This window comes from Lissotriton helveticus, chromosome 2_1 (assembly GCF_964261635.1).
Source record: "Lissotriton helveticus chromosome 2_1, aLisHel1.1, whole genome shotgun sequence".
Classification (NCBI taxonomy): domain Eukaryota; kingdom Metazoa; phylum Chordata; class Amphibia; order Caudata; family Salamandridae; genus Lissotriton; species Lissotriton helveticus.
In genome coordinates this window covers 1,944,446,823-1,944,467,164 of record NC_136059.1, presented here as the reverse complement: position 1 = coordinate 1,944,467,164, position 20,342 = coordinate 1,944,446,823, and the positions used below count along the sequence as shown (strand labels likewise).

The 20,342-nt window shown below is 40.2% G+C and overlaps 1 protein-coding gene across 2 annotated transcripts in view; it reads left to right on the top strand.

Annotated features, from left to right (window-relative positions):
- Positions 1-20,342, top strand: part of HHIP (hedgehog interacting protein) — a 225,279-nt gene that overhangs the window by 151,472 nt on the left and 53,465 nt on the right. For both annotated transcript variants that reach the window (XM_078676879.1, XM_078676878.1), the window contains exons 6-10: positions 624-797; positions 3,685-3,828; positions 12,223-12,344; positions 13,241-13,364; positions 17,518-17,648. In XM_078676879.1, coding sequence (XP_078533005.1) covers positions 624-797; positions 3,685-3,828; positions 12,223-12,344; positions 13,241-13,364; positions 17,518-17,648 — 695 coding nt within the window. The remainder of the gene's footprint in view (positions 1-623; positions 798-3,684; positions 3,829-12,222; positions 12,345-13,240; positions 13,365-17,517; positions 17,649-20,342) is intronic.

Here is a 20,342-nt window from a genome sequence, read left to right as displayed (position 1 = left end):
GCAATTGAACTACGGTCAGTTTTCACTGTGATGGCTGATTTTGATAAAACTTAAGGGGGGCATACAGTGCAATGAAAATAAAACTTGCATAGAGTGTAAAGAAAAAACAGAGCTGTCTTCACCCAGTCCTTCATCTCTAAGAAGTACCAAGAATAAGCATTGTATAATATCACCTTGATGATGTCAGCTTGAGTTGAGCTGTATCATGACCTTATTCACCCAATGACCCCTTAAAAGGAGCATGCCTGTGAATAATTTCACAGTTGCTCTTAAAATCCAAGAAAAGGTCATGAAGAAACACAACTTTCTAGAATGTCTATTATTGCAGTCTGTTAGTAATGCAGAACTCGGTAGAGAGTACAGTGATTTTTGTCTGTATGACCCTTTAAGTTAGCTTTTATTGCAACATTCTACACAAAAAATCCTGATTCTTTTTATCATTGCACTCCATTTTAAAGGGCTTTAACTGCGTGCTATACCTCTATTTAATTTCTCTTTGTGGATTTTAGAACAGAGTTAAACCTTCCTGTCCTCTTCCTTTGCCTGGCCCTGGATCCCTCTAAAGGCGAGGTATATCTTGACTGTGGTGTGCTTCTCGATATATTTTCCTTTGTTCATTGCAGGAAGAATGCCAATCAAGTGGACATGAGAACAGGGCGAGTGTTTCTCGAAGTAGCAGAACTACACAGAAAGCACTTAGGGGGGCAGCTATTGTTCGGCCCAGTCGGCTACTTGTTCATCTTCCTTGGAGATGGGATGATCACTCTGGACGACATGGAAGAGATGGACGGTCTAAGGTACAAGCAATGAGTGCTGCTTCTTTTCTGACCTCTGGGTGCTCTGCAGCAGTGGCCCGTCAGGTATGACTGGTGGGGCGGTGGGGCCGGGTGGGGGGCAATTTAGACAGACAACGAGGGAAAATTAAATAAATAGTAAATTTTCCCTCATCGTCCTCTGTCGAAATCCCACCCACCCGGCCTCACCACCCTACCACTCTTACCTGCACTGGCCGCAGCTGGTGCTCTGACTGACGCATTGGCCAGATGGTGGTATTAGAATAACTCTACTACAGTGAAATACACAGCATTGCCTTACTTTGCAATTTATGCCCTACATGAATTGCTGCAGTGCAATAATTTTCATGGCCAAACTTGTTATTTCATTGGATATATGCTTGAAGACAAGCTCTGCTATTGTTATCCTGATATCAAAACGAAGTAAGCAAATCCAGTGCCCTTTGAGTGTACGTCATGGTGCACACCAGCATTATTAAAGGCAAGGGGATGTTCAGGCTGTGTGGTGCCTCTGTGTGTACTGTAGCGATATGGGAGGTAGATTTTGTCACGTAAGCAGCACATATATAATACCCAATGATATCGTTAATACCTCTGAATCCCGCCAGCAAATACTAGTAGACTTGACTTTTTAATCAACATAAAACTTCAAAGAAACATTTTCTATTTGACTTATATTTGATGTGTGCTATCATAGCGATGGCAGATTATTAAATTGGAAGGGCAATCTGTTGAATGCCTTTAGCTGTCTAAACTTGAATTATGCCCAGAACTACCTTTCCATAGTTTCATTTAAATGCAGATTTAAATGTATATGTTGTGAACAAGAAGGTCTTGTAAATAATCTAATTTAAGATTGAGAATAACAATTGGGTAAACCGAAAATGACAGCAGAGGAGCATATTTGAATAATTTTGTATTCAATTTAGTTTGTAGGATTGTGGCAAATAGTGCCCCTCAAGCATAGATTGACACTTTTAGATCTTCCAAACCATCCTAAATCCATCCTAAAATTAAGACAATTAACAGATGTAGATACATGCAGTGAAAAGGAAACTATGTAAAAAATGTATACTTACGCATTTAATGCTCCCACAGACATGCCAAATATTCTCCCATACACAGACATGTGCCACCCCAACCCTCAGACACTAGCCCACTAGACCATCGTATTGAAGGTGGATGCGCCTCTCAGGTTTCCGTTAATTACAGTCACGCTTTCCAGAGGGTGCACGTCTGAAACATATTTAAATTATCTGTTTCTGGTATGTTAGTATTTCATAAAATCAAATTGGAAGTGTATGCAATATACTTCACAGGTAGGAGGGACGTAGGTAGGCTTGAGCAAAACAGGTATGCATAACCAAACTACGACACTTAAGATAATGTTTGGTAAAAATGTCCTTCAATTTAATAGTGGGAAAGCCTTTACCATCTCATCTCTGAGAAATGTCTGGAGAGATGACTCTGGTCACACAATACTGATGCATTTGTCACTTCCTCCACACTTTATGATTTGAATAATGTTCCCGTTGCTTTCCATGTTTTGCCTGCTTTACTCTGGTTTAGGCGTGTTCAGTATGCTGTGATTCTAGTATTTATATATTGAATGGGCTCTTTGGCCTTCTGGACTGCTCTCAGATAGTGTTTGTTGTGTATTTTGCATAGCAGTGTCTCGTGCAGCAGTCTAATTATAACTGTCTCCCACACTGGAAAATGGACCATATCTGGCACATTTAACGTGCTCTTTACTTTGATTGCGACTGTAATTATGCACTTTTGAGTAGAGTTTTATAGTAATCCGCAGTTTCATAGACAGATTGAACCTCCGATTGTATCACCAGCCGAAAGGTGTAGTCCTGTAACATATACTATATAAACTAAAGCACCTCTGTTAATGACTTTATTAGTCTAATGAAGAATTTTCATTGGAAATGGATGGCCCTCCTTAAGTGGTATGCTGGCAGCCATTTTCTCTGGTGTGTGATATCACATTGAAGCAAAGGGACTTTCGTGAGATGGTCAATAAACGTTCTTGCTTGAACTAGAGCATGGTGGTGATCTTATTGCTGTGGCTGTATATGGAAAGGGTCCTTCAGTGGTCTAGGGATCAGATAGGTGGATTTGAAATTAGATGTAGAAATTATAGTTATTCATTTTCCCTGGATGCGTAGCTTCGTCTGATGGTGGCCCATTGGCTCCCTATCTCCATGGATGTTTTTTTGGATAAGCTGTTAATAGGTTATTCAATCTTAATTTGAAAACTGCCCCTAAATGTTATATATTAAGGTCCTAGCACATATTTGCAGCTGAAATATCTGTCAACCAACATAAACAAAACAGGCCTGAGCTTACTGTGACTATTAATGTAACTGAATAATAATATACAACTGCAGTGAACTGTGCGCAAAAGGACATCGCCTTACCTTCATCATAAGACAGGTGCGTGCACTGGAAATATAAAACAAAATGATCAATTAATAGCCTGTCGTTATAATCCCATAAATCCATTGCGTTTTGTAGAAATACGCTGGAGAACATAAACGTGGTAACAAACACAAACTGATATAAGAAATCAGTCAATCATACTCAGTGATTGAGGTGAGAAAAATAACAACGTCAGACACACGCCACAAAGGCGCTCTGAAAATTATTTTTTATGACATGTGTATACACTGACAGGGCAGTCAATGGGTAAAAGAGCGAGCCTTGAAACAAATTTACTTCAACTTTTTTCTTAGTCTAGGGTATCAGAGTTACTATCATGAGTCCCGACGTCCATGTCCTGGTGTTATGAATCATGTCTACCAAAGAGCATGTATGCTATCACAAAGCACATTATCTGTCATTTTTTAATCAATGCTATTATGAATTTCTCATTTCTTTTCAGTGATTTTACAGGTTCCGTCCTAAGAATCGACGTAGATACAGATTTGTGCATCGCGCCCTATTCCATTCCACGGACTAACCCACACTTCAACAGCACCAATCAGCCGCCTGAAATATTTGCTCATGGACTTCATAACCCCGGCAGGTAGGTATGTTAACTACTAACAGCAGTCCACTGATCTTATTTCGCTTTGCATGTGCCGCAGGCAGTACCCATGGGCCGTCATTTTAATATATATATATGTTAACTTATGGGCAGTCATTATAATATATAAATATTGTTAACTTAGGGTCAGTGTGCTTGGTCAAGGGACACAAAGAAATCATGGCACTTTGCAAAATGTTTTGGTAACTCAAAGATGGATGTTTTTCTCTCAAAATCAATACTGTACTGGCGCCAGTAGGCGATATGTTGAAAGGCGTAGTAGGTGATCCTTTAGAGACCAAATTATAGCTTCCACACCTTTCCTCTCTTGCAACAGTAAACATTTTATTCCTGGTATTCCAGCAAAATGTCTTAACATTTTTTTACAACTAGATCATGTAGTGCAATTTGATCAGGCTTCAGTTATTTCTGATGTCTTCTTAGTCAGCACAAGACAATGCATACAGTTTTAAATTAGAAAAGTGATATTCTTATTAAAGTTAATTCCCAACCAGAACACCATATGCATTTTCCTCAATTAACATGCAGAAGCTTGAACCACACGTAACAGTGCAAAAACGACTATACATGCTATTACCAAGGAAAGTGCAGAGTAGTGACAGGGAAAGGAGCAAACTCCAGCGAATAAGGACCATATGAAAGCCCTATACAATGGTGCCCCATCTCCCCTTCCCTCTCACAATGTTGAACATTTATGTATTCCCTCTATTTATTTGTGTTGCTCTCTGGATGTAGCATGTTAAGGCGTGGTGCGAAGAGGAGTGAGAGAGTTCAAAATGTTGGTAGCAAAACCAAAGAGAGAATCAGTTTTGTTTTATAAAAGCAGGGTTTCCACTTATAGCCATTCACTGCTACAGAGTGATTGCTGACCTCGAGAGTTTCCACTTTTTGGTCAGATTAGGGTGGTGCCTGTAGATATGATTACTTGGGTACTGCAAGCAGTTTTATAACTGAATCTGGTTTTATTGGGAAGCCATTGGAAAGTCAGTAGGATGGGGTGATCGGATCCTTTTTTGCTCCATGTTGTAAAGCACAGCTGTGGAAAGCGAGCTTCTGTTGCAGTACTCCCCCACATTTTGCCTGGCTTTTGATGCAACTTTGACTGTAGAGTACTGGGTCCATGCTGTCCAGGTTCCCAGTACCAGTGTTCTTTCCCTAAAAACGATTCCACGAATAGCACCACTTGAGCCCCCCTGTGAGTCCCTAGTAAATGGTACCCCTGGTACCTAGGGCATTGAGGAGTGTACCATCTGGACCCCTCACCAAGGCCCCACTAACTGCTACTGCAGCCTACATGCCTTGGTGCAGCGAAAAATGGCAAGGTCAACATGGCACACTGCCTGTGTGCCATGCCGAGCAGCACTGCTTAAGGTATACGATAAGTCACCCCCCAAGCTTGCCTTAAGAGACCTATGGCAGGGTGCACTATATCTCAGGTGTGGGCATATCTGCATGCGTAGATACGCCCCTACAATATTTAAGTCTTTTCTTAATATTGTAAGTGCTAATTAAGCCATAGAGAGTACATGGGTTGGATACTCGACAACTTGAATTCCCCAGCACCATGAGGGCTTCACTGAACCCCGGAGTGTGTGGTACTAAACAAATCCTTTCAATAAACCCACACTGATGCCAGTGTTGGATTTATTGAAAGACGGACCCAGAGGGCACCTCAGCGGTGACCCCTGAAAACCTACCAACCCTGGCGTGGTTTCTGCCACTACCAGACGTGTTTCTGGACCCCTGGGCCGATAGTCACTGCTCTCTGAGGCCAGAAACAAAGCCCATCCTGGGCAGATGTGTCACACCTTCTCCTTCAGGATGAGCACAGTGCACAAGAGGAAAGCTTCAAAGGCCTTGCCGTCTTTGTAATGTGACCCCATCCTCTGCTGCTAGCACATTTTTGAATGTACAACATCTTGAACATGATGGGACTTATCCAATCAGGGCAAGGGCTATGCCCCCCTTCCAGAGGAGGGTGGCATAATTGTGGGTGTAGCCACCCACAGGTAAGAGACCTATTGGTCCCTACCGTTCACTCCCCTGGAACTCCCCTAAAGCTCGTATTTAGGTGGCACCCTGAGACCCTGAAATCAGAGTCCTGATGACCCAAGAAAATCCATACACTACAGCGTTGCTCCAGCAGAGAATACTGCAGACTCCAACCGACTTGGCCCCAGCCCTACCAGCCTATCTGCAGCCCTCACAGAACCTACGCCAAAAGCTGACCCGTCCTGTAGCCCAGTGACCTCCAAAGCCTTGGGAGGACTACCTGCCTTCAACAAAGATTAAGCTCTCCGGTGGACAGCGGACCTGTCTAGAAGAAATCAACTTTAAAGAACAAAGAACTCTGCCTTGAGGAGCCGTGAAACCACATCTGAACCCACGTCTGCACTCAACGCCCACGGCCCGAGTCTAAGTGGCCCACCGGTCCTGTGAAGGTTCCCCAATGCTTCTCAGCAAGAGTTCACCATGGGATGACTCCTGCTGGACTCCACCTCAACGCCTGCAGCTTCAATTCGAAGACTCCCCCATACTGCGACCTGCCACATAAGGCTTTTCCAATGCCTAAGGACACCCTTGTATCCAAAGACCCTGGGCCTAGAGGATTGTGTCCAACGTCCCCTGGCATCTTTACTTACCTGGCTTGCTGTGGGTTTTCTTCGTTGGCCTCCTGTCCTGCAGCCTTTCTTCAAAACCAATCTCCCCCATTGGGTTGCATTGTGCCAGATGCTGTTTTGGCACTCTGCACCTGGCTGCCCCTTGGCCACTGAGGGTGTAAGTTTGGTGCTGCCTTGTGGTCCCTCTGTGCTTACTTAAACCCCTGGAGACTGGGATACCAAACTACATTACTCACCTGTGAGCATCATCACTTCAGATTACAAATTTGAACCCTGCACTTTGCCGCCCCTGTGCTGCTGGAGGTGCAGATTAGCTACCTACCTGAACCTTGCCTGATGCTGATTCTTCAACCTGAAAACTAAGACTGTAAGTTGTAAACTTACCTGCAAATTCGCATTCTTGTTTTCCTCCCATAGCTTAGTATTGCTGAACTGAAAATTGCACTGTGAGAAAGTATAAAGTGAAGAGTATTTCTTATGAAAAATGTACTTACCTTTTTAGATATTTCTTGGTCTTAAAATAAATCTTATGATGTTGGGCGGAATCACTTCGGCCCGACACTGTCTCGATCATGGGACCGACCGACACCCGATCGGCGGTCCCGACCAACTGATTTCATGGTCCCTTTCCTTAATGGAAGCTCATGTTACGGTCGTAAATCAGCCGTAACACAAGCTCCCATTGAGGAAAGGGAGGTGCAGTTCATCCCTCACCCCGTGGCAGGGTGCAGGGATTTAACAGGATGGCACCACAGGTGTCCCCTCGGCCTCCAAGTTGAGGCTATGCACCAAAGGGGGACCTGCTGGGGGCCCCAAACATGCTTTCCGACATGGTTTCCATGTCGAACAGACGGCATGGAAACCATGTCGGAAACCGTGATCGTAATCTCAAAGGTGGAAAGACCCGCCCTTGAGATTACTTGCCAGCTTCTGACTGGCAGACGGGCTCTCCGAGCCTGTCGGAAGCCAGTCGAAATGTCCAGCTGGTTTACTTTGCGACCGCCTCTAACATAATGAGGTGGTCGGAAAGTAAACCGACCAGCCATTATGATGCGGCCCTAAAGTCTCCGATCACAGGTCGGAGCCTTTAAAGGCCATCTCGTAATCGGCCCCTACATTTTGAATTATGTGTACGAGGTGGACCAAGATTGAGTTGATATCAGTTGAAGAGATCGTATTCAAGATAACACAGGATCTCGGTGTGCTTGAAGATGATCCCAAGAAGTTCAAGGTAATGATTCACCATAACCGTATTATCATGAGGGTCACCTTGCAATTAGCTAACTGGGTTGGAAAGAAATTGCTGATTTTGATCTGCTGAGAACGATTATTCAGCAGTGAAGCGATCCAATTAAGGACTACACCATTAATGATCGCACACACATTAGAAGTACTGATAAAAATTTAGAGATTGACAGATAAGTCAATGAGCTCAAGTAATCATGCATCATCAGTGTCAAAAATCTTGTTTTTCTCTTTTTTTTTCTCCATAGGCAAATATTTTTTTCACTGTGGGAAATTAATTTGGCTACATCATCGGTAAAGACAGAGGCATTAAAGGATATTTTGCACATCATGTTTAATTCTAACATTTTGGAGTAGTTTTAGACATGTGCTAGGGTGAGGAAATCCACTGAAAATATTAATGAGAACCAAAACATCTACAATTTTATTGTTGTGTACCACATTTGAATTGCAACCCTTAGCTTATCTTGAGAAATCCAATGCTCTCCACCCTACTCCTTTCATGTATATCACTGTATATGCAATGCCTCAGCAGAAATGTAGGTCATCTTAAAATAATTCAAGATAGCTCAAGTGATACCTGGAGGCAGGCTGAGTCATTATGCTAGCTACTGGGCAAGCCCTAGAATTTTTACTGTCCCAGGCAAAAATTCCAAAGAACCTCATTACATGCCACCTTCCGGACACAGATACACACACACACACACACCCACACACACATACACACAGATGAGCTAATGCATTGCCATTTTGACCTCTTGTAAATTAAATGCATCTGTTTCATATTTAAAGAAATAACTGACCGTAGAACTGAGTATAAAACATTTAATGCACTAAGGGTCATATGTATCAAGCTAATTAGCATTCGCAAAGGCCGAAATTCTGCGAATTTCGGCCTTTGCGAATGCTAATTAGCAAAATGGTATGTATGTAACATGTTTGATGCAAAATAAGGAATCGCAAAATTTGCTATTCCTTATTTTGCGATTGCACTTAAGGAATCGCAAATTTTGCGATTCCTTAAATGCAATGTATCAAAGAAAAAATATTCAAAAAATGCCCATAAGGATTCGCAAATTACCACCAACTTCTAGTTGGTGGTAAGTTGTGAATTCTTTTAAAAAAGCTTTTTTCAACAAAACCAAAGGTGCCATATGACGCTCATACATGCCCTTAGGACATGTATGTGCGCCATATGCCCCCAAATGTCATTTTCAGGGGTGCAGCAGAGTGTTCTTGAGGCACCCCTGCACCCTTGAAAAAATTCCTAATTTGCTAATCGCAAATTGCCCCTTCATCCCTATGGGCCTCCTGGCCAATAGAAATGAATGGGTAATTTGCAATTAGCAATTTGCTAATCGCAAATTAGGAATGGTAAGGAATCGCTATAAAAATGCGATTTTGTACATACATACCATTTTGCGAATTCTAATTAGCGACTCCTTAAAAATCGCTATTTGGAATTCGCAAAACGGAACTATGATACATATGGCCCTAAGCAAGTTATTAGTTAGTGCATTTAAAGCACACACTGTTCGCTGTCCTGAATCAATTACATTTGCTGTATGTAATTGTTTTTAGAAAGTTAATGTAAATGTACAGGAATTTATATAGCGCAAATCACCAAGCGGTTTCTAAGCGCTTGCTTAGGGAACCCGTCCTAGTATTCCCCTGTGAGATAACCCGGGCAGGGTATCCGCAAGGTGAAAGCCAGGCATCCCGCCGCGAGGGGCCGTTGTGGAGATTAAGCAAGCTATTGCCCAGAGTCGCAGAGTGTGAACCCGTGAATCGAGTAGGCGCCGGAGCGAGAATTGTCGAGTCCATGGACATTTTAGGACTCAAGACCCCGCCAAGCCGGGAATTGAACCCTGGTCCCAAGCTGACCTCTGCTTTCAGGTCTGCCTCCTCTAACCAGTGAGCCACACTTCTCCACTTAATGGTTTTTTGTGTTAAAAGTGAGGAACGGTGCAAAAAACTAAATTTGCAAAAATGCAAGCAGCTCATTTTATTTACTCGGATAAGAATGCTGAAGCATGCTATTTCAGAGCATTGTTCAGCATTTTGATCACTTTCGCATGTTCTTTGAGACAAAGACCTCATAGCAATAAAATCAGTCAATCTTGGATGAATTGGATATCTTTGATGGAAGAAGTTTGGTGCATTCCTTTCCATCTCAGTAAATATCCGAGTGTGCAGACCATAGGGCTCCCTCTCACAGCCACCAGAGTGAGAACATGGCGACTGCTTTCCAAGAAGCAAAGCCCCCTGAAAGGGATGCTAAGAGACTAAATGCACGGAGAAGAAAAGTACATATTATTGCTGCTCAAACCCAAACAACAGCTAATTTCCTCTGCTATGTTGACACAGATCAGTGGGAACAAATGAGCTGTTGAGTAACAGAAACCGTCAGGAGTGTTACTGAGAAAGCAAAACTCATCTGAAATAAGAGGCACCCTAGTCTTGGGACCAGTGTCATGCAACGGCAGCCATAGAAATCAGTCAGGGAAAACTCGATTTCTGGATTTAGTTTTCAGATGGAGTCTAATCCCCTTAAGATGTGAATTATAGTTGTTCTTTACTTCCCAACAAGGAGTCAAGGAACCTATGTTTCTTGCTTGCATTAGGGCTGATGGTACGCTTGTTACGGCACTGGTTGTGAGATAATCACATGCTGCGGACAACATTTCAAAACATCATGAAGTAAAGGATCATTCAACTGAAAAGTCCAATATTGTGGGGTTGTAGGGTTTATAGTGGCATCATGACACATGACCATAAGCTATTCATGACACAGCGCTACAAATGGGGACAATAATACCAATATTACTCATGCTAACTTAAACTGGGGTATAACGGTATCTTATTGTTACTAATTTGTCATTAAGTAGTTGTTTCTGTTTCCACAGGTGTCATTTACTGCTTTCCATATGTATAAATGTTGGTACTCGAGGAAATCTATGACTACTTCAGATATTCAGGAGTACTCAGAAAAAAAATGTGGTCAAATATAGTGTTAATCCTATGGAAGCAATTTTCTGACTTTCTAACTGGGCTCTCTAGGAATTGGCCTCGGATAATGATTGTAATGCATTACTATATAGATTATCACTCAGATTTTAAGGCCTCACATACAGTATTGCACAGTTTCAGTCAGACAAAGGGAACATTATTTTGATGTGTGTCTCAACATAAAACTGATAGTTACCATGGTTGAGCGCTGTGTTTATACAGTGCATATATTCATAATGAGGCCCCAGAGCAGTGTAATGTAATCTAATGCAGCATGTTGATAGTTTATGTCAGTGGAATGACGTCTTTTTATGAACACTGCATCTATGGCAGAGGGGAGCTATCTGCCTGATGAAACTGAGTTCATGCACCGAACAGTTTTCGGGAGAGAATGTATTGTTCAAGACCACCTGAGTAGAAACACAGGCCAGAACCACCTTTGTTTTTACTGGAAAGTCTCACATTTTTTAAAAGATGAGTTATGCAACAAAAATATATACGGGAAACGTTATTTCTTTTACAAATGAGAAAGTAAATTAAGATCCTACTGTGTACTTTGTTTAAGGTCAATGAGGAGAAAGATGGCTTATATAAACAACGTTTATTTCAGAAATGAACCTCCTCTCCAGTGTTTATTTTGAAACTTTATCTGATTAGCAGAAAAAATGCAAAAAGGACACAGAAATCTATTCAGTATTGTGAAGTGTTGTAAGATGCCTTAGTTTTTCGTACAGTTTTAAAACAATATGTTATGAAAATGTGGTCACATTCCATCTTAATTCTCTAAAATGATGATGCATAGCTAATCAGTTACGAAAATCTTATCGCTGGCAACAGTGCTAAGGAATTATAACATCTTGGGAATGTAATTAATAAGAACTTGTCCAAATCATCATGAGATAAGGTGAAAGAATAATACAATAGCAGACAAGCTGGCAAAGTAAGTTATAAGAAACTCTGGCAAAGCCAATGAGTCTGGCTTAATGTGCCAATGTATGTCATAACACCCATTCACAAATGCTGTTTACATGGATTGCATGCAATTATTCGCTATCAAATTAAAGCCTGCTCTAGTGGCTTAGCCAATGCTAAGTGAAAGGTAGCAAAAATCGAGGTGAATGCATATTGGAGATGAACAATAAAATGTCATAAACAGTGTGATGGTTTAGTGTACTTTTCAGAAGTAAAATAGCCCCTCAGGCATTCCAATGGAACTACTCTATAGAAGGTGGAATGATATACCAAATAATCAACAACATAAAGAGAGAGGGTGATTCTCTAGTGGAGCCAAACCCTTTCTATGTATATTTCAAAGAATTGGTAACACTTACCTGCAACAATCTAGAAAGCAGGTGCACTGTCAAGTCTGATGTAAAATCCCTTACCCCAGTCTCTGAAGAACAATTGATTAAAAAATAGAATATTTGCCGTTTTTAAACAATATACTATAAATCTAAGCATTTTCTGAACAGCATATGCTATGTTTTCTCTTATGCAGATGTGCTGTTGATCTCCACCCCAGAGATGAAAATATAAACTTGACAATACTTTGTCCGGATCTAAATGCAAAAAACAGGTCCTCTGCAAGAATCATACAGATATTAAGGGGTAAAGACTATGGTAAGTTCTTTAAGTGTTGTTTATCACATTGAGACTCAAGGGGCTCTTTAACAGAGTATGTTTCATGAGTAGTTGTGTTGTACACGAGGCTTAGGTCTGACTTGCTCTTCATTTTCCAGAGATAATGCATGCTTGTTGGCTCACCAGATTAAAAAGCCTTTATCTAATGACAGAGCATGTTTCGCTGTGAAATACTGAACTACGGGACACATATATCTGTACTGAGCCAGAACTATTCACAAGAAAATCTTTGTGAATGAGGTCTGGGTCTGAGTAACAATACATCTTTCCAATGCACAGCAACTTTCTCCTGGATTGCATGCTCAGCACTGCAATTCATTTCTTGCAGGCAGAACCTCCTCTCTGAAACGTGGACACTTATATATCACTTTAATACGCTATAGTGGTAATTTGTTGTTCATTTTTAAAAATAGAGTTAGAGAGTCAATAGTCCAGGTAAGTTCTATGCCTCTACGTTGCCTCTACCTTCTCTGTGCCTGGTGTATAAGATAACTGCACTTTCATATACAATATTGTAGCATATAATACTTACTAGACATTACTGTAGATTAAAAAAATTGGGTCTGATTCCCAAATAAAGCTTTTTTCTGTAAATAGTTCTGTCTTTCTCATGTTTTATGCGTGAATTACTCCAAAGGATCACCATTCAATACTATTGTGAGTCAAACAGTAATGCATCATTTTTAGTTTGTAAAGTTAATGATAGCTTGGTACAGCAGACCAGACAATGCAACCTTACTCCATTTTGCCTAGCTTGGGCAATTTGTCCTTCTTGTAGCACTCACAAAGTATTCATAACGTTGTTATTCTATTTTGATGTTTACAACTCTAAAGTGAAATTGTGTTGACCTAATGCGGTGGTAGTTCCTTTTTAGAAAGTGAACCGTCGCTCTTCGAGTTCAAGCCACTGAGCAGCAGTAACATGGTTGGCGGATTTTTATATAGAGGGTGCCAGTCAGAAAGGCTGTATGGAAGCTATGTATTTGGAGACCGGAATGGGTAGGTGATAAAATAATGATCATGTGTCAATTAATCAATTGGAACAATCCATCGAATTTTGAAATCCTTACTATACTTTCTTGCTATCTAAAATATTACTGTTCCATAATAACATATATAAACTTTAATACAGCAGAAACATATCACATCATTGATGTCTGAACTTTACATTTATTGTGTTACACATCAATAATTTTTCCACAACAGAGAGCACCATTGACGTTCTTCAGCCTGCATTGATAAAATGTAATGTAATTTCTCTTACCAATGTAAAAGTAATTGCATCCTTTTTAGAATATGTGTTCATAGCTTGCCTTGCGTTGTGCATTTCGAATACAGATATAGTAATTGAATTAAATTGACAAAGCATTGGAAATTCACGTATTAGGTTTCACAACGGTGAGAAGTACAAACTCTTATGGATAACAACACAATTTAACACATTAAGAGGGGCTGCATAGGGAAACGTTTTCATTTTATTGTTGACAAGTATGGATACAGACAAATATTAATGGAAGTGTTTGTTCATTAACTACAAGTTTACGACAATACAGTCTGCCATCATTTCTGCAATTGATGTGGAAAGCATGACCCAGGCTATTACTACTGAGTGCAAGAAAGATTACTAGAAGACAATAAAAAAAAACAGTAAATGTTTAAGCATGTTTAGCGATCGTTCATGACGCGTGATGGAAGAACACATTTTGCATAAACAACACAAGCTTTAAATTATATTAAAGTTGTCTTTTGAAGTACTGGCTCTTCAGCATCCAAATTATACAATTGCTCTGAGAAATATACAGGCACCACAAGTTAACTCAGAGCTTTGAAATTCCCTGGATTATTCAGATGCGTTGATTCTTAGCGTAATATCCTGATGTCTGAAACATGACCTGTTAGTGCACGTATTCAGGCCCTTATTCAATGCTAAATTTGTAAAATGATATGGGCCTGGCCCAAAGTTTAGGTCAGAAGCCGGAGGCGGGTGCTATTGATTGTCAGGGTTGAAGAATACCAAGGATGTGCTGGCTTGATTTCACCTCAAGCCTCTTTCATCCACCACTAATACACCCTCTGCCCCTTTACGTCATTTCTTTGTCACAGTTGTTTGGTCTCTCTATTCCTCCTTCTTTCCCACTTTTATGTTTTTCACTGTGTTGCTCTGGATCAAAGTCTGATGAGGAAAATGAAGTCCCTAAAAACTGAGTGCCAGTGGGCCCCACTTGCAACCATTGTCTCAAATTAAGCACTGTCTTTAACATACACTGCTTTGTAACTCTCAAGCCTCGAATAAGATACAACTATTCGAAGAAAATGTTTTGTGATTCTTGCATGGAAATTCACAAGTAATTAACACTTAAGACAGGACGACAACTCTTTGAAAAAAGCTCTGTGAATCAGGCACTTTATGTCTATCTGGAAGTCAGGTTAGAAAGGTTAGGAAATAATTCTGTTGTGAAAAAAATGTGATTTGCTTTAATTTCCGTCAACTTCATTTTGTTTGTAAGGTAGGAGCTTAACTAGTTTAGTCATAGCACTGCCTACATCAGGAATGCTTTGGCAATCCAAAAGTAGAATATCTTCTAGTATTATGGTGGAGCAATATTTTGATTGCATGAAGTGTTGTTGATTTGTATTTTTCAACCAGAATGTTTTATCCATATTTCCCCTTAAGTTTGTATAATGCCCTAAGATTGACGAATGCTGGAGCTTCTGTTTTTCAGTTAACGTTACTTCTTTTCCCTAGTTGGTCTTTGTTTCAAATTCTATTGCAATTTAACAAACAGGCATATTTGTAAACTGGCTAATAAACAAGTACAGACGCAGGATTTTGGATCCCTGCTCTTGCCGTGGCACTGAAAAAAATAATTTAATATAAATTTGACATTTGAGAGCTCCTCTCTAAAATGCTCACTTGCCTGAGATGCAGCAAAAGATTCAGCCCAATTGCTTAGTCCTATGTGCATTTGTGGACTATGATCTTCATACCTAAAATATCGGTAATCTCATTTCCTCCTTCTTTAATGCATGTTATTGAAAGATTGTTAATAGTGTTCATTGGACCAACGTTATTTATTTGATGTCAGACTCTTTAAAGCTTGAAAAGGCGAATGGTATGTTATTGGCAAAATCTGATACCAAGGATATGCATTCTCATTGCTCTGAATTTACATCTTTCCACAATGTTTCGTTATATGCATCTATTTTAAAATAATGAATGTCTTCTTTTATGTCAAGGGCAATGGTACCCATGGCATTGCAAGCATTTTGGTCTCTTTTGTAGCCATTTCTGTGACTTAACTCGCAACAAATACATCTTTCACATCCAAATCCGAAAATAAATGCTTTATTCTTCATAGTCTCAGTTGTCTACTTGGTTATTAGACCAGTGCTCATTTAGAGAAGCAGAACTTCATCTTTGGAGGTGCTTTTAAGTCTATGAGTGTCCCACCTGAATCCTTTCAAACAGTATCTGTAAACCTCCTGAATGGATCTATATTAGCTTTATTCCAGTTTGAACCCATTTCATTAAATTAAACGTCCAGGCTTGTCTCGACTCCAGAGTAGTTAGTAAAGCTTGAGATTTCTTTCCGTGCATGTGCCTAAGAGTTCTGGAAATCAGTAAATCTTAGAGAGTATCTCTGCTTCACCTGTAGTACCTACCTCATGATTGTTTCCTCACAACACCTAAAGTACATCCAGCGTAAATTGATGGAACATCTTGCAGGCATTGAACTTTAGATAAATAACGAGAACTAGCTATATGTGGTTTCAAACGACCAACATCTCATAGGTCATGGAAGTTGTCTTTCTTAAAGAAAACCCATTAGGTTTTTAAAAGGACTCTCACCCACCAACATAGTTGGCAGCATGCTTCATAATTGGGTTCCCACATAGGGGGCCAAATGTTCCTAGGTGTGCTTCAAAACCTGATTACAGCAGGACAGGATTTTTTTGGGGGGGATAGGTGAACATAGCGAGTGCGAACCTTAAAACTACATCCAGGATACTAAATCAAATTGCAGGAGAGTATTTTATTAAAGAGTTCCGAGGGCAGGGTTAAAATCAATAGCGTACATGAAAGAGGAGAAATGATTTCACACATCCCAACGAAGTGAAGTGGTCTACAAACAATCTAGTGTCAATTGGCTTTCTTCAGGACCAGTGGTACTTGGCCCTGAATGGACTCTGAGTAGGTATCATCTACACATACACCCTAAGGTGTGTATAAGTGCAAAGTGGCTTTGTAACTTACGATTTCCACCTACAACCGAATTTCTGCAAGAGAAAAGGAGACAAAACATACATGTAACCATGACTTGCATTAGACACTTGATGGCGGTTGCAGGTTTTGGTACAGCATGTGATTTGTCCTGCGCCCATAGAACAGTGCCATTTGTATAAAGGTCTGGCGATCATGCATGCTGTGAATGCTGGCCTTTAGTGTAATCTGAGCACTCATACTATTCGTGGCCCCCAATGGAAGGGGTTTTGTGTTCATGCATGTCACATTGCATTATTTCTGACCGCAAGCATTCAATTAGCTATGTAAAGATTACCACAAGCGTTGGGGTTCTTTATGCTCAAACTCATCACATATGAGTTCGGGTAACTGTGAGCATTTCATCATAGAGTTCTACATGCGATCATGAAGCCAGGCAGCAAACCGAGAGTCCGGGCTAAAAAACACCCCCTGGATGTTCAGGATTACGTGGTTACCCTATATGTACATACTAGTGGATAAAACCTACTTTAGTTACGGTAATTTAGCGTAACATGGATCCTGATGGGAGGCGGTGCCTTTAGTCACGGTCTGATGGGAAAAAGGTGAACTTTGATCATTTAAATATAGCCAGTGGCAGCAAGAATGGCAGAAGTTTGTTTCATGTGGCAGATGCAGCAATGGGATCATGGTGCATCTCCCTGCCCGAGCCATCGTGCTATTAGCCATTCAATGCATATGAGACTTGATGAAAAATATGATGTATTGGTATCAGAAGTTTCACATGTGCTTGCTACCTTTGAATCAGGTGATAATTAAAAAATATTTGTTGAATACATTGTTACTTCCACAAGAAAACGTTCTCTCCTTACCTGTTTTTTCTCCTATATCAAGCTAGTAATAATTAATTTTCATATTTTTTGACAACAGGTATTTTTTCACATTTAATCAACATCCGGTGACAAAAGTATGGCAAGAGAAACCGCTAACTCTCGGAAGTAGTGGTTCGTGCAGAGGCTTCTTCTCAGGTCACGTATTGGGATTTGGCGAAGATGAATTAGGTATATCACAAACCATTTGCTATTAATATAACATTTGCTTTATATAATAATGTACCGCATATGGATCATAGTGCTTCTACTGCAACATACAGGTTTCTGAGCTGTTCTTTGTTCATTGCTCTTTCAAATTTCCAGCTCATGATGGAAAAGTTGGCAACACTAAAACTACGTGGACTAGAAGACATGATCTTTTGCCTTCTTGTACATGGAGCAATTATTGTTTGCTCTTAAGTGTCCAATCTTAAAGATGAGCGCTTTGTAGTTTGCAAAGCTGGGTACAGCCCAACCAAATACATAAGGGATGACACAAGCCATGTAAATTACTTAAAACTGTAAATTTTATGTAAAGTGCACAGGAAGCAGGTGAATGAGAAAGGCATAGGAGGCTAGACAGCCCACAGAAAATTAAAAGTTGTTTGGACGGCATAGAAGAAATATTGAGAAGTAAAATGGTAGCAACATCTAAAATAAGTGCAAGCAATGGCAAAGACAATAGGTCTCCCTTGCAATTTGAGTAAGGACAAATCATTCAAAATTTCTGACACCAAATGTATTTATGTTAATAAATCAAATCAAAAATAGCTTTATTCGATTGTTAAATAGCAATCATAAAAGCATACAATTAAAATGTACCACATTTCATTACATATTATAAAATCACGATGTTATAAAAAGAAACATATAAAAACTTGTACAACAATTCATTATTAGCTGGTTTCCACTCAGTTCATCATCACTTTACATAAAGTGCAACTACATGACCATGGTTTTTCTCCAATATACCACTTTTTTCAGAAGAACTGTGATTATTGCAACGCCTCTTTCATTATCCAAATATTGTAAACAAAGCAAGGCTAGACGACATTGGTGCAGTCCCATCTGTTTCAAAAAAGGCACCAAAATCCTGCGCCTAACAATAGCATAAAATTTACAAAATAAAATAACATGTATGGTGGTTTGGGGAGACACATCATCACAAGCGCAAGGCTGGAGATCTCGCGATCAGTCATTAATGGCTGGAAAACTAACCAATCTATGAAAGATCCCCAACCTAAAACGGGTTAATAAAAATCTGTCATAATTGCCAGGAACAAAAGTCAAATAGGGTTGAATATTAAAAGTGGTTAATAACAATTGATGTTGCAGGACAGTTGGTTTTAAAATCTCTTTTGACATTCTTAAAGTATCCAACAGAGTCAGGCCCTCTTTCCTCAGGTCTTTTCTAGATACAGCCGAGATAGTAAGAGGATTTGAGAAATACTCTGGTTTACCGAGATCCTTACAAAACTTAAACACATATCTCAGCCAGGGGATCCTCATTACTCCTTCCAATTTCAAAATATCCGACAGAATGTCCCTATTCAGCTTTGTTTCCTCTTTTGTCCACAGCCTGTGCCATAGTAGCACAGGCTCAAGCTTAATTAAGTCAGATATGAATGGAAAGCCTAATTCTGCATGGCAGATATACCCCGAGGTACTGTTTGGAAAAGCTAAAATATATTTTAAGAAAGAGTTTTCAACTACCTGAATGGGTGTAGAGTCGGCAAAGCCCCATACCCCACTCCCATAAGTAGCAGCAGATACACATTTTGCCTTATAGATTTTAATTAACTCGGCGGGAGGTCTTTTACCCAATTTTTGGGCAAAAGTAATAAGGGCAGAAGTAGAACGTGCCATCGCCAGTTTCTTCGCTGCTACAGCTTGGGCCCAGGACTCATTCTGTGCAAATAATATGCCTAAATAAGAAAATTGCTTGGTTGCCTCAAGCTTCTGTCCTGCAATACAAACAGCCCTATTAATCTTAAAACCCTTGCTACAACGCATAATGAATGTTTTGGAAGAGTTCACCCTTAATCCAAGGTCTTTCATGAAGAGTGTGAAACTATCCACCACGCGCTGAAGACCCACTTGGGTACGAGACATTAACACAGCATCGCCAGCGTACAAAAGGGCCGGGATTGGGCGGCCGGATACATACGGGGAATCTAAGCTATCTTTGCACAAGGCCGCCTCCAAACCATTTATATACAGATTAAAAAGGAATGGAGCCAGGACACATCCCTGCCTGACTCCACTCCTAATCGGGATTGCAGCTGTGCGTTCACCCTTCAGGCCATAGCGAACGCGAGCTGACGCGTCGCTATAAAAACGTTTAAGAAAATAAATAATATTTACATCAACCCCTAAGTGTCCTAGCAATGAACTAATAAACTCCAGTCTCTTTGGAGAATCTGAATTTGCTACCCGCAAACTGCTGAAAGTCCTGTAAGCTCCCCAATAGATTCCAAAGCCAGAGTAAATGGTCTTAGTTCTATTCTCTTAGTAACTCTAGTGTCGATGTTTTGTCCTTTCCCTCCATTTCGTATACTTTTTTGCCCATCATTCAAAGTTTATTAAAAATGTATGGACATGGCAAGAGTTATTTAAATATACTCCATTTGTTTATTTGTGAGAGGGATTCACAACTTCATTGAGATCAAAGTATTTCGTCCAGGGCCACACCTCTAAATGAGGTAATGACTTATTATTTGATTTTTACACTTTAGAATGTGATTGCTCCAGTTGGTTGTTTATATAAACTCCATGTTGTCTATACACCATAGACACATTTGTTTATTCATAACAACAATGTGGACACCTCATTTTCGTTCTAATGTCATTCAATCAGTCCACATAGACCAGGAAATATCTCAG